General features: G+C 52.8%; 1 protein-coding gene across 8 annotated transcripts in view; it reads right to left on the bottom strand.

Moving 5' to 3' along the window:
- The window catches only part of PDE4B (phosphodiesterase 4B), a 189,618-nt gene that overhangs the window by 15,523 nt on the left and 160,350 nt on the right, over nt 1-13,745 (bottom strand). For 4 of the 8 annotated variants that reach the window (XM_086753164.1, XM_086753165.1, XM_086753167.1 and 1 more), the window contains one exon: nt 9,701-9,813. In XM_086753164.1, coding sequence (XP_086609290.1) covers nt 9,701-9,813 — 113 coding nt within the window. Of the gene's footprint in view, nt 1-5,311; nt 5,333-7,378; nt 7,985-9,700; nt 9,814-10,942; nt 11,563-12,231; nt 12,480-13,125; nt 13,262-13,745 lie in introns of those variants that run through there. The other 4 variants (XM_086753169.1, XM_086753168.1, XM_086753170.1 and 1 more) reach the window with 4 other exon arrangements.

Here is a 13,745-nt window from a genome sequence, read left to right as displayed (position 1 = left end):
TCGCCAGCCCCACGCCGGTTCCGGCGATAGCCAGTCCTGCAGTTATTCCTGTTCTCCTTCGGAGCAGGGCATCAGAGGTGTTCGTGGCGCTTGACAGGGAGAATAAAGGCAGGAGGATGGATCTGCTGCTGATGGAAATCCTTTGAAGTCGATTTATACCAGCTGGGGTTCCCTGAGGCCAAGAGTCCTTATGCAAAGAGGCAGCTTAACAAAGTTTCAGTCATTTGCAGGAGCTGAGGGCAATTTTGAGATAAAAGAGCTGCGAAGACGCTGCGGGGCTCCCGGAGAACCTCGGGAGAGCGGGGTCCCACCCCGCACTTTGATGGAGGAATCTCGGTGCAGATCTCCAGCGCCTAAAAATGTTTATAAACTCTGTTCCCGGCGACCCACCCTTCTGACGCAAACACTACATCCCTCGCTCTTCCACCACTCCTAGAAACCCTCAGAACAAAAGGATTTGTGGTACCAGGGTTAGTTTTGCCTTTGATTTCCACGCAAAGGCAGCTGGGCTGAATCCTTCTCCGCTTAATTACCCGGATAAATGACTTCAGTTCCAGAGGCGCAATTAAACTTCGGTGTAACTCCATTCATTTCAACAGCTCCTCTCCTGGGAATAATTTGGACGCCCAGCACCGGGATCTGGGAAGAGCTGACACTCACCTGGCCGTGTGACGGAGTAGGAACGAGTGTCCGGCCGGAAATTATTTACACGCAGGAGGGAAATTACTCATGCGTGTATACGGCAACCAGGTCAAACAGCAAACGTGTAACGCTTTTGTCTGGACCTCTGGTTGCTCGAAGGGAGTGGATGCGACACTCATCATCTGCTACTGCAGATTTTTTAAAAAAAAAAAAATTAAAATTTAAAAAGATTCATCTCATTGCCTGTGTTTGAGAAGCTAGAAGAAATATTTGTGACTATCAAGGTCTCCCTTCCTGACACGGATACCCGGTTCCCGCATCGCAGACACCCAACCCTTAGGCAGACAAAGCTCTGGGAGTCAGGATGTCCCCGAGCGCAGGCAGCGCGAGGCTCACAGGGCGTGATCCCGGGCATCCCGCGACAGCAGTCAGCACCGACCCCGCTCATTCCCGGGACAGGCAGGGAAGCGGATCTCCGGCACGCCAGCACCTTGTAACTCTCAGAAAGCTAATTTTTCTTCCATCTGTCTTTTTTTCCCCCAAACTACATTTGGAAAACCTGCTGTTTCTGGAGCGCTGGAGCATTTCTTTTGCTGCTTCTTAAAAAGTTTGCAAGTCAAAAGAGTTAAAATTCTGTAACTGACAGGAGCGGTAACCTGACCGCTTATCTGTGCTCGCCTGATGTTACATCACTTACAGAAACAACTCTGCAGCCGTCCTTGTTACTTGGTAATTTCTATCGATTTCTCTTTTTAAGCGCTCACATGAGGGATGATGGGAAGGCGCATTTAAATCTTTACAGAAAAAAATGAGCCCGTTTCACACCAATCGGCAGGAAAGGAGAAAGGCTGCGTATTCCAGTGCCTGAAGAAAAGCAGAATGGTTGCAGTCAGCTATCAGCCATTAAAAATACCAAATGCTTTTGCACCTCTTCCTAGTTCTTGTTTCCTAAAACAATACACTTTCTAACGCGCTAGAAACTATTTTTTAATGAGATACAAAGTACTATTTGGTTTTTTGGGGTTTTTTGTTTTCCCTTCAGCTTATTTTTTAAACCAAAAAGTAAACACACGGTTATGAAATCTCCAATTTCACATCAAAGGGGAGTTGATTTATACCTAAGTTCAAAGGAAGACTTTAAAGGAGTAACATCATGACCAACTTGTTGGCCTTATGCTATTAGAATAATTTAGAAATCCACAATGTAAACGTTGATAAATAAACAGCGCGTTGCCATAAATCAGGATGTGGCTGCTCATGAAAGCGATAACGCCTATCTGATGCAGACGGAACAATATTCAGATTTTACCCGTTGAGTTTAGCATTTCTGAAAGCTGCGGGACCTCCCTCGGGTGGGACGCATTTACGCAACGCGGGGCTTCAAAAGCGATGAGGCGGAACCTGAAGCAGGAGCGTTAGCACCCGTACGTTTCCAGCTCATTTCCACGCAAACGAAACTTGAAATATGCAAATCGTGTTCAAATGCCGGGAAGGAAAAACTCCCTATTGGATCCTGCCCGAGGAAAGCCCTGTGAGTTAGCACTGCTTAGAAATGATGCTGAATTTCCTTATTTAAAAGCAGGCTCGGGGCATCTTACTCACTTGTTGGGAACTGGTAAGGCAGAAGAAAAAAAAACCCTCCACTTGGTGCCGGGGAATTGGTAAGGTCATGGAGAAACCACCCCGTTTGCTTTCCTGAAAATGAGTGTGTTGTGTTTGCAAGGTGTGCCCGCCCGAGTTTTTGTTGGCATGTGGGGGAAACGCCTGCCGTACCCCGCAGGGCCAAATCTGCTGGCATGCCACCTCCTCCAGCGCCTGTGGCTGAGGAACCCAAGGTGGGTTTCTGCTTCATCCCAAATGCTCTTCCTACGCTTAAGAACAGCTCTCTTCCAGCCAACTGAGAGGGGCAACTCTACCTGGTCTCTACGTGTCGGCTTGTTCTATTTTGTACGGATTTCCTCGCCAGTGAGGACCAAAGCGCACACGGCGAGAGCTCTCAACCAGCCAGAAGCTCAGCAGCGATCCCGCGGGAACGGCACTCTTGTCTCCATCACCGAAAGGTGCCTTTTGTAACACAAACCCAACCGCGCCGTCGGGAGGAAAGACCGCACAGATGGCACAGTCCAGGCCAGGGTTAACTCCCGGGAATTTCCACCTTTTCCAGAGCAGCCCAGCGCAGCGTGGCGAGCGTTCACACCGGTTCTTCACCCCAGCGTTGCTTTTTGTCCCTCCTCAAACAAGAGGTGAGTCAAGAAAACCAGCAAAAGCACTTACACTGCAAAATCATTTTTATAGCTTTACCAGGTGGAAAAAAAAAAAAATTATCGTGTTCACTGCAGGAGGAAAATCAGGAAGAAGCGATGAGGAGCACCAGCCCAAGCTGCAGGCTAGGAAGCAGCAGCAAAATTAAAACCTACAGCAGCTTGTTTGTTGAGATAAAGTTGATGAGAAGAACCAATGCAGCTGACAACATCTGTGGCCTCGAGAGCAGAGAGCGCTCCGGAAGGCTGCAGATCTCAGACCAACATCTTCTGTCAGTCACACCCATGCAAACCACACCGACGAAGCCTCGAGCGCCGAAGGAAGCCAAACGACTCCGGAAAGAGAGCCCGCAAAGCAGAGAGGCTCCCCAGCCGCTCGCCTCTGCGCAGAGGCGTCCCTGGGCTCGGGGCGACCAAGAGGAGATGCCGGACGTTCAGGTGAAACGTCCCTGGATTATATTGCCAATCTTCAGAAAAGAAAAAAAAAACAACACCAAAACCAAAACAACCGAGAAGGAAGCACATTTGTCATTTGACAAGAGAGCAATACAGTTGAACATAGGATTTTGTTAATCGCATGAAGCAGCAATTTAAATTTAATTTAAATTGGAGTCAGGCTCCGCAGCCACCATTTAGGCAAATCCAGCGGGGGTTTTACCTGAGTAGGAGGACAGGCTTTGGAAAATTCAAATGACTTTGTGCCCTGAGATGACTTTCCCAAGATGCCCATATTGAGAAAACCTCTGGCAACTTTTAATCGACAGAAATCTGTTTGCTTCAGAAAACACAGGATAAAGAGCGAGTCCTGCGGAAGACGCCAGCGCAGCTCTACAGTGCGGTATCCTCCCCAAAAACCGCAGCAGCCGGCCCTGCCAAAATGAAAACGAGCCTAACGCAAGCACCCAAACCATATGGAATACACTAATTAATGTAAATATATTTCAATAAAAAATCCTTCTTGCCTAGAGATAGGCAAACGATTTGCAGAATAATTTTTAGGTAGCGTTTGCCCAGCTGTGCTGAACCAGCAGGAAGGTGAGGCACCGCTCGTTTGTTTGCTTTAAACGCGGAGCAAAGGCTTAATCAGAAGAATCTCTTCCTCCGCGAGCTGTGGGGGATGAGCCTGCGCACCAACACACGTTGTGGCTTCGGGAACACAGCATCTTCCAGTCAAGCTTCACTTCGCGCAAACATTTCAATCACCAGCTGCCCCGCTGAGAGCAGTTGCTGTGCACCTGGGTGAAAAACCAGGAGCCTGGAGTCAGGCTGTGGAAACTGGCCCGCTCCACAAAATCAGGGTCGGGATCAGCAGCACTCCCAGGATTAAATCCTGCTTTGAAACGCTTCCCAGCCCGCTCCCATCCCAAGCGATGCTTCTCCCCTGCGATTTCGTGTGTCGCCAGTATCCTCGCATCACTTCCAGCAAGGTCACTGCTCCCAGCAGTTAGTCACTCTCCAGCCCTGCCCTCGAATCCTGATTCATTCCGAACCTGCCTCCGAGCTATTATTTATTTAAGCCCCACCCTCATGCGTTATAACGTAAAAGTCTGAGAATGCAGAACTTTAAAACCCGGCACATCCAAGTAGGAGCAGACACGTTTGAAGGACAGGCTGGGACGTCCTGGGCACCACCGCATCCCAGAGGATGGCAGCTCCCCAGAACGGCTCCTGGGAAGACGGATTTGAACCCAAATTCAGACCCCAAAGCCTTCACGTCTGCTGTGGCTACCCAGATGTGCACCAGCAGCACATCTGTACGGTGCGCGGCCGTGGGATCGCCGTCGTGTAGGCTTTTCCCACCCCTCCTCATACTGTACCAGCACTTGCCACAGACGGCAGTTCAGCTCTTCAATATTTTTTTTTTTTTTTTAATATTCCAATCAGTTTGACTAGGATCTCTGGAAGCGACAGCCCAGAGGGCTTGCAAGAATGAAATGTTAGATTGTTAAATAATCCAGCCCACATATGGCCCCACTATTCCACCCCACTCTTGTGACATAATTGACGTAATCAGAATGATTTATTTTAGCGGCCAAAGAGCAAGGGGGGAGGGACAGGACGGACACAGAGACCGCTCCCCTCAAGTCCATTAACGATGGTGATGGGACACGGAGGTGACTCAGACCCAGCTCCCCGAGGCTTGCACATCCCTGAGGAACGTTGAGGGGTGTCACAGCCTGGGGCAGAGCCGGCTCCTCCTCACCCCACGGGCGTCACTGGAACCTGGTGTTCACCCGTCCCAAGCGTCCCTGCTAAAAAACCTGGCTCCCGTATCACAGGCAGCTTTGCCTTCGGGGATACAGCGCCCTGTCCTCTAGAACAAGGACATCCTCGACACAAATAAAACGCCACCGGAGAACGGACAGCTGGAGTGAACGCTCCCAACCTCAGGTATAAACAGCTCCTACCGCAGTTCTCATCGAGCGTAACGATCATCTCCGCAGGCAGCAGCTGTACGTCTACGAAACAGTTAACGGCCGCGGAGCACGCCGACGTCAAACTCAACCTTAGGGCTGCTGCGGGCTCCGCAGCGGAGCAATGCCAGGGGCGGAGAGCTCTCCCAAGCGCTGCGCTGCGGATCCCAGTTTCCGTAACGCAAGTCCCCGGGCGAGGGGAATACCGGCGTGCGGCTGGGGAGCCGCGTGCAGAGCTCGGTGATTCATCCCGGCTTGTAAAAACAGGAGACGTGGAAGTCTCTTTGTTTCGCTGGCTGCCGCAGAAGCGAACAAGCCTCCCTTTGTGCGGCGCTCGGCTATTTTAAAGCATATTAAACAAAGGAAGTTGCAGCAAAAGCAAGCGAAAGACTAAACAGCTCGGCACCACTTAAGGGAAACATCACGTACGAAGGGGACAAGACTCGGGGCCGAGGCACCGGCAGAAGACAGGCGAGCGAGCGCGGAGGCTGTGCAGCCCGGCACATACGCCGCTGGCACTTGGCCCGCGCCGCGCTCGACCTCCACCACGGACCTCCACGGTTTACATTAGCGTCCAGATGTTTATTTAGCCACCGTCTCCCGAAAGCTAGGTGCGGCCTTGCTCCCCTTTTCTGCCCGAAATGCCCTTTGAAATCCAAGCAACGCGAAATCAGTTCTGTTTATCTTGGCGCCTTCTGGCTCACAAGCAACCGAGATAGGAGCGCGGTGCCCCTCCGCTGCCCGAAAACAGCCTCGGGTGGCAAGACCTGAGTCACGTTATTCAGCGCTCGGCAGGGACGGAGACGTCTTGAAGAGCTGAAAGAGGAGAGTTTAAGGATTTTACTCTGCAGTGTTTGTAGCCGCACGGGCAGTGCTGGCGGGGAAGGGTCACCCAGGGAGCAGTCTGGGGAGAGAAGCGAAGTTGCAAGAGCACAAGGCAGGCACCCTGATGGCAACACCTCTGTCTGCTCAAAATCAGAATATCCCCACAGAGCGCAGGTGATGTTATCTGTCCGTTCGTTCCACAGACTGCGAAAAGCTCTACATAAGACTGGTCTAATTTAAGGAGAGGGTAAGGAGCTGCTTAGGTCCGTTCAGATATCGACACTTCACGTGCGACCTGGGCTGTTTCCTGCTCGGACGGGCAGGCGGCTCTTGAGAAATAACACATCTTCTCCATCCCTCATTTCTGTGATGTCACAGCCCCACGAAAACTTGGAGCCGGCAGGAGCAGCACGTCAGCTGGGAAAAATACTTGCCGTTTTTTCTGATTCGGGGGCTGTCCTCCCCCAGATCCCAAATGCTATATTAGGGAAGAGAGCTGACGGGGTCCCGCACTTCTATCTGCCAGAGAAGCGGGGCTGCAGACAGCTGCCTGATGCCAAACACTTGTTACAGGGGGGCCACCGAGCGAGAAAATACCCCTTGTTATCAGCAGGCCCGTGACTCATGAATCCTTCTGAGACACAGCAGCTGCCTGAGCGGGAAGCTGGATAGGGTGATAAATGCAGGAAGGAAAAGAAAATATAGAGGTGTTAAAGTAACGTCAATATGTGTGGTCAGCTTCTTTACTGGCAGCACCGAGTGCCTACAGAGTTTACAGGTAATTTTGTCTCACTGCAAAGCCGCAGTGCCACGCTCTGCTCACACCAAAAGATCGGTATAACGTTAAGAAAACAAATTCCCTTCGTGCCGGTCGCATTCCCTGCGACCAGGTCGTTCTTTCTCCAATTTGGAAAGTTAAGGGCACTGTGCACGGTCAGTTGTTCTCTAGCAGAAGCTTGTGGCCGGAGCAGCAAGGGGTGGGGGCCGGTTTGCGGACCAGGCACAGCTCTGGTAATGCGTCAGGACCCGCGGGCACCGACGCCAGAGCTCCCCTCTTTGCCAGCTTTACGTGCGATCCCCGCCCGCAGGACCGCGGGGTCCCGCTGTGCAAGCGGCACGGCTCCCTCGGCTCACACCGATGTCAGCGCAACCAGGCTCGTTAGCTCACAGTCAGCTTAGCTGCTCGTTTCCTCGCTCCTCCTGTAATTAACTCACATCTTAAAAAAGAATACGCACATGTTTTAACTGCTGCTTTCCGAAAACCATCAGCTTATAGCCAGGATGCCGTCCCGCACGGCGCTTCCCCCCCAGCCATTCCTTTTCGGTGCAGGACTTCTGAGAATCGCCCCGCCAACACGTATGCCGAGATCCTCCTCCCTCCCTCTGCCTGCTGTTGTTGCAACTCTGGATTTTCTAAACTACGTCTGTCAGGAAGGAGACAGGAAATTCGAGTCACACTTGCAACAGCTGTGCCATGCCTACTATCAGTCTCGACTGACGTAGTTTGGCTTGGGTGGCGCGGGGCCAGGAACTCGGCGAGAGCGGAGGTCAGGAAGATAGGTCACCGCTTCTACCGCTCTCGCGCTGGGGAGCACGCTGAGTCTATTTGCTTTCTTCCTATCTAGACTGCTTCTCTTTCCGTTTTTCTTTAATACTGCGGAGCCCAAGCATCCTGTTTTCAAAACATCTGACTGTTTTGCTATTTACCGGTGACAAATGTAAAATGCCTTTGACCCAAGCTGGCAGCTCAGCGGGATCCTCGGCGAAGGGAAAACCTGCCCAGCGAAGGACCGGTGCAGCCTCCTCCGAAGATGCGCGCCTCTGATCCAACGGCTTCTCGCCCTTGGAGATCGCTCTGCAGATCGCATGCCTGCCACCAAACCCCGAAAACCACAAACCCCCAAACTAATTTGTGTCAGTGTTCACCGCTGATGAGGACAGGAAAGTGAGGTGTGAGGCCATTTTCTGCTTTTCTTTCACAGATGCAAACGATACTGGAAGTCGACCAAAAAAGCCAGACGTGTCAGAAAGCTGGTTGTGAAAGAACCAAGTTTCGGAAACCTTTTGCTTGACCCAGCCGTAAGCCGTTTGCACACAGCGGACTCACAACTTCTGATTACCCCACTAAGCAGTTTAGTTAGTTTTTCACCTTCACGAGTCCAGATTTGGCACTCAGTAAAAAAAAAAATAAAATAAATCTCAAAACAAAAGGCATCAGCGTCCACACCGGAGGCGCAGCCTTCTCCGCAGCCTAAACCTTTCTCAGCTTTCACCCTGGCCTCCCTCAACACAAACTTTAAAAGAAAAAAAAAAATCCTTTCTTGAAAGCTCTGTCTATAAAACTTTTATTGCTTCCTTTGCCCCTGCACGTCGTGGTAATCATGAACAGAGGAGGAAGCCGAAATAACACGGGACTTCTTTGCCCAACTTTTTCCATAAAACCAGTTTATGATTCAGCATTTCAGATCTCATTGATTTCCAAAGAGTTAAAAAAACCCCAGCTAATAACACGGGGTTCCTGCAGTACCACTCAGAACTGGCTATAACCATGGCAACTGGTCAAAGGCAGGGATGCCTTTGGGGTCCTCGGCCCAAAGACGGAGCCCAAACTCAGCCTGGGACTGCGTGACCGGCTCCATCGGACAAGCCCTGGCTGACAACGCTGCATAAAAGCCTGGGTGCAGAAAATGCGCTTGAAAAACGGACCAGGGCACGGGGCAGGGAGCGGCCCCGTCCTGCAGCACGGGGAGATGCGGGAGCGGAGCAGCGCTGCGATGCTGAGGCTGGGCAGGACAGGGAGCCCGGCTCCAGCACGGGACGGGGGGAACATCAGCTTCCAAAAGTTGCACAAAGAGCTCGTGTTTGGCTTCCCTTCCTCCCTGCTGCTTCTCAGCATGCTCCTCGGACTCCGCTCTCCCTCCCGCTCCTGCGATGTTCAGCACAGCGAGCTTCTCTGGCTTTATCCGACCACCGTATTGCTCGCAGGAAAACACTCAAAACGCCCCTTTCGCTCACGGCGTGTTAAAAACTGAAAAGATGAGAAGAAAAAGGAGAAAAAGAAGGAGAAAAGAAAAAGGAGAAAAGAAAAAGGAGAAAAGAAAAAGGAGAAAAGAAAAAGGAGAAAAGAAAAAGGAGAAAAAGAAGGAGAAAAAGAAGAAGGTCCTGGCTTCGACCTCACACCCTCCTCTCATCTGCCAGCAAGCGGTGTCGAGCCCGCCGCGTGAAAAAAGCCCAAAATTAGACGCTTACCAAAGGACAAAAGAGCAGTAAAAGCACGTACCACAATGTTTAGCGTTTGCCATCGTTACGGACAGGCAGCAAGGACGAGCGGTGACTTTCGAAGGGATAATTTGTTCGACGCGGGCGCTTCTGGGCTCCGAAGGGACGGGCGCTGCCCCAACCCCTCTTTCACTCCAGAAGGAGCCCTGCGCTAAGGATGGCTCGTGTACCCCATTCCCCGGGAGTAACTTGGGGGGGGTTTGGGGATTTTTTTTTCTTTTTCCCTTCCCTCTGGGACCCGAGGGCCGCCGCGTCCCCCCCGCTCCGCGCCCGGCTCACCTTGTTGGAGGCCATCTCGCTGACGGAGCGGTAGGTCTGGATGGTCTCCAGCTGGTCCAGGCACCAGTCGAGCTCCTCCAGCGTCTCCATGGCCAGTTTCTGGTAGGGTTCCTCTGCGAAGAGGCAGACGGACACGTAGTCGGTCTGGCGCGGCGGCCTCTCCATGGCGGGGCCGCCGCAGCCGCCGCGCCGTTCCCTCATCATGCGCCCGCCGCCGCTTCTCCCCCGGCCGCCGGTCACCGAGTCCCCGCCCGCCGCCCTGCTCCCGGCACGGCCCCGCTGCCGGCCCCGCCTCCGCCCCCGCCCTGCCCCCGCGGGACGGGGAAACCGGGCACCCCCCGGGCAGGGCAGGGCTGCGGCGCCGGGACCCCCCCCCCCACCGCCTCCCGCCCGCGGGCTGCCGGTGCCGCGCCGGCCCCGCTCCCCGGACCGGCCCGGCCCCGCACCCCAACACCTCAGCACCCCAACAGCCCCGCTCCCCAAGAGCCCTACGCACCAGCCCAAACAGCCCAGCACCCCAACAGCCCCAGTCCCCAGCCCCATCGGCCCTGCACCCCAATGGCCCTGCTCCCCAACAGCCCTGCACCCCAAAAGGGTCCAGTCCCCAGCCCCACCAGCCCCACTCGCTAACGGCCCTGCACCCCGACAGCCCTTGCTCCCCAACCCCACCAGCTCTGCTCCCCAACCCCACTTGGGCCCACTCCCCACCAGCCCCTGCTCCCCAATCCTGCCTTGTCCTGCTCCCCAACAGCCCCTGCTCCCCAACCCCACCACCTCTGCTCCTCAACCCTGCCTGTTCCTGCCCCCCAAGAGCCCTCCTCCTCAACCCCACCACCTCTGCTCCCCAACCACATCTGGTCCCCCTCCCCAACCCTGCCAGCCCCCCTCCCTGATCCCTCCTGGTCCTGCTCCTTGCCCATCCCTGCTCCCAGTCCCACCTGGTCCTGCTTCCAACCCCTGCACCCTGCCAGCCCCCGCTCCCCAAACCCACCTGGTCCCGCTCCCCAAACCCCCCAGCCCTGCACCCCACTGGTCCCGCTCCCCAGTGCTGCCCACAGGTCCCGCGCCCCAGCCCCCCCAGCCCCTGCTCCCCGCTCTGCCCCGTGACCCTGCCTGCAGGACAAACGTGCTTCTGAGCGGCTCTCGGCGTCAAAGTTAAGGTTTACATAAGCGGACAGAGTGAATCATGAAATCTCCCCGTGAATGTGACTGCTTCTCGTAACACCAGTGCCATACGCTTACCCCATAAATCTCCCAAAGCTACCGGATGCAGCATTTCTAACGGCCCTGGCCGAGCAGGTAGCAGTGACAGCGGAGGCCGGGATCGCTGCGACAGACGCCCGGCAAGGTGTCTGCCGTACAGAACACACGCTCTGCACACGTATGTCCCACACGTGTCCTCCTCGCCCAACACCGGCTGGGAGCACCCGCTCCCCGTGCGGCTGGGAGCACTTGGCCACAGACACGCTCTAAAGATTCACTAAATCGGCATCTTTGCCGCACTTTCTGTGCTCACACAGCTCCAAACATGGCAAGTAAGCTCCTTCTTGCATACTTCTGCGATACATATATCAAAAATCAGGTGGAAACAGCCAAAACACACAGAACCCGGGCGTATTTTCCTTTCTGACATGCACATTCTCTATCAGCTACTTGATCATGTTCACCAGCTGACCTGGAAGGGCTTAAATTCCTCGTAATAGAAAACGTTTGCCTTGATAAAAGTCGCACAGGCTAAATTACGGTTTTAGGAACAGGAAAAAAATCATCTCCTCAGACAAACTGAAGAGGAGCTGACCACATGTTTAAGTAATGAACTGTGTCATCCCTGTATTTAATTAATAACTGCGTTAGGGTGAGGTGTTCCCCTCCAAGGGCTCCGAGCCCTCTCCCCAGCAGGACCGCGGCGCAGAACGGCGGCGCGAGCTGTGCCCTCCCCAGACCCTCGTTTCAGCCGTTTGGGGATTTGCAGCCGCGCCCGAGGCGAGGGTGGCGGGACCCATCGCTCCACTCCAAGTCTTCACCTCGGAAAGAACCAGCGGAGCAACGCCAGACGGAGAGCAGAAACCTACACCTGATATTGCGGGAATTATTTTCCCCAGCGCCGAGGAAGGGTCCAGGCTATTCTCTTACTTTGAAATCTGAGTTTTGTGTAATAAAAGAAAAGAAAAAAACAAGGAAAGATATTACAAATTAAGGAGAACGATGCAAATTAGGAAACTTCAGGGCTTAGGTATAGAGCAAGAGGGTTTGGTCCTAGGCTACTCCCAGCTCTAAATTCTAAAAAAAGAAAAATATTCTTAGTTTCTAGAAGATGGGACAAAAATACCATGAAGGTTTTATACATTCTGAATGTTTGTTTTGGTTTTTTTTTAGAATTTTTAGCAGAGTATATCTGGACAGTCGTGCAAAGCTATCCGTCCTTCCCACTGGCGTTCTGCCGCGCGTGAGCTGCCTTTCCGCCTGGTTTCAGTGAGGTCACCCGAAAGAAGGCCGTGGTGGGCATCCCTTCAGGCTGCCGCCCGGCTTACTGGTGAGAAAACAGGAGCATTACCGCTTCCTCAGGCCTTTTCTACAAACCTAAACCTTTTCAGAGCCAGGGCAGGAGCACCACCTGCATCCTTGGGCAGCGCTCCTTCAATTCTTTGCTGTCTTTCGGGTTTGACTCATCTGTTTTTTCACTCGTGTCCTTAAGGAAATGACGAGGCTCCGACGCTGCCTCCTGCTGAGTTTTATCTCCGTTTGCTCGGCCAGCAAGTACGTCACAGACACCACATTCCTGGAGTTTTGAGAAATCAGGCAGTCAAGTAGAAGGAAAGACACTATCCCCTTCGACAGAAGGAAGACAGCCCCAGCTCAACCCTTCGCAGAAACTCCGTAACCGCCTCCTAAGCCACTTCCTACGTGACCCAGTCTGAGACTGGGGAGACCCCAGTTCGTATCCAACCAGCCCTCCCCTGCTAACTCCCAGTTTGCGAACTTCTCGTGACTGTTTACCAATAAATTGTGAAAGCACCGGCTGTGATTCCACAGACGAGGCTAAATTTGCACCAGGCTTTTTGAAAAGCAGCGTGTAAAATTAAAATACACGCTCCGAGTCCCTGGTGAAGGGTTGCAAGACACAGCTCTCCAAAAATAACACTCAGATTTAAAGCCCATTCGAAGTTGCTCTTCTCTGGAGGTAATAACTTTTTGTGGGAATGATCTTAGAAGGGAATAATAGAGATTTTCTGACTTTCTTAATAGTTAATAGCCACGGATAAAACCACATGAGATGCTACATGCCGTGTTCTTCCCCTGAAGCCAACGTGAGCGTCCCGCTGACATCAGGAGCGCAACACCCTCTGCCAGAAACACCGCTAAACCTTCTCCGCTCGCAGGCTGCGGTAACCTTCTCGGTACAGCTCACGCACACGGTCACTTACGGCAGCAGTCCCGCAGTTTCGGGATACGGTCTCCTGGAATACTCGACGACGCGTCTTCAACTGTATCATCTTTCAGTTTATATTTGGGTGTTGCACAACCAAGCGCTTACCCGTAAAACTATAACTGGCATTTCCGTCATTTTTTCTAGTGCCCTACGTGATGTCATTTCCGAGACAGAATAAAGAACTAATTAACAAAATGAGTTAATTTCAGGTTTTACATATTACGTGGTGTTTGAGCACAACTTTTGATCCCGACGGCCGCTTAGCAGGACCTGAGGTGACATTTTGTCACAGGACCTGGTTTGCTGCCAGTCCATCAGAGGACAGACTGGCCGAGCCTTCAGAAGCGGCACGCCGTTTAATATTTTTCCGTTGGCGCTTGGAACACTCTAACGTACTTAAACACAATTCATTTATGTGCCAGTATTTTGCAACAACTGCATTTTTTTTTTTTTTTTTTTTTTTGCCATCTATTTCTTTTTCGTCTCTCTGAGAGGACGGAGCACACAGCATCTCCCACCAGAGAAGTGACTCAACCCATTTCGAGCAGCTTTTTCCCGTTTACGGACTTAGCCACGCTATGGTTTCTCACGGTGAGAGCCGGTCATGAACACAGA

The sequence above is a fragment of the Chlamydotis macqueenii genome, chromosome 8 (assembly GCF_036417535.1).
Source record: "Chlamydotis macqueenii isolate bChlMac1 chromosome 8, bChlMac1.mat, whole genome shotgun sequence".
Classification (NCBI taxonomy): domain Eukaryota; kingdom Metazoa; phylum Chordata; class Aves; order Otidiformes; family Otididae; genus Chlamydotis; species Chlamydotis macqueenii.
This window is presented reverse-complemented; position numbering and strand designations above follow the sequence as displayed.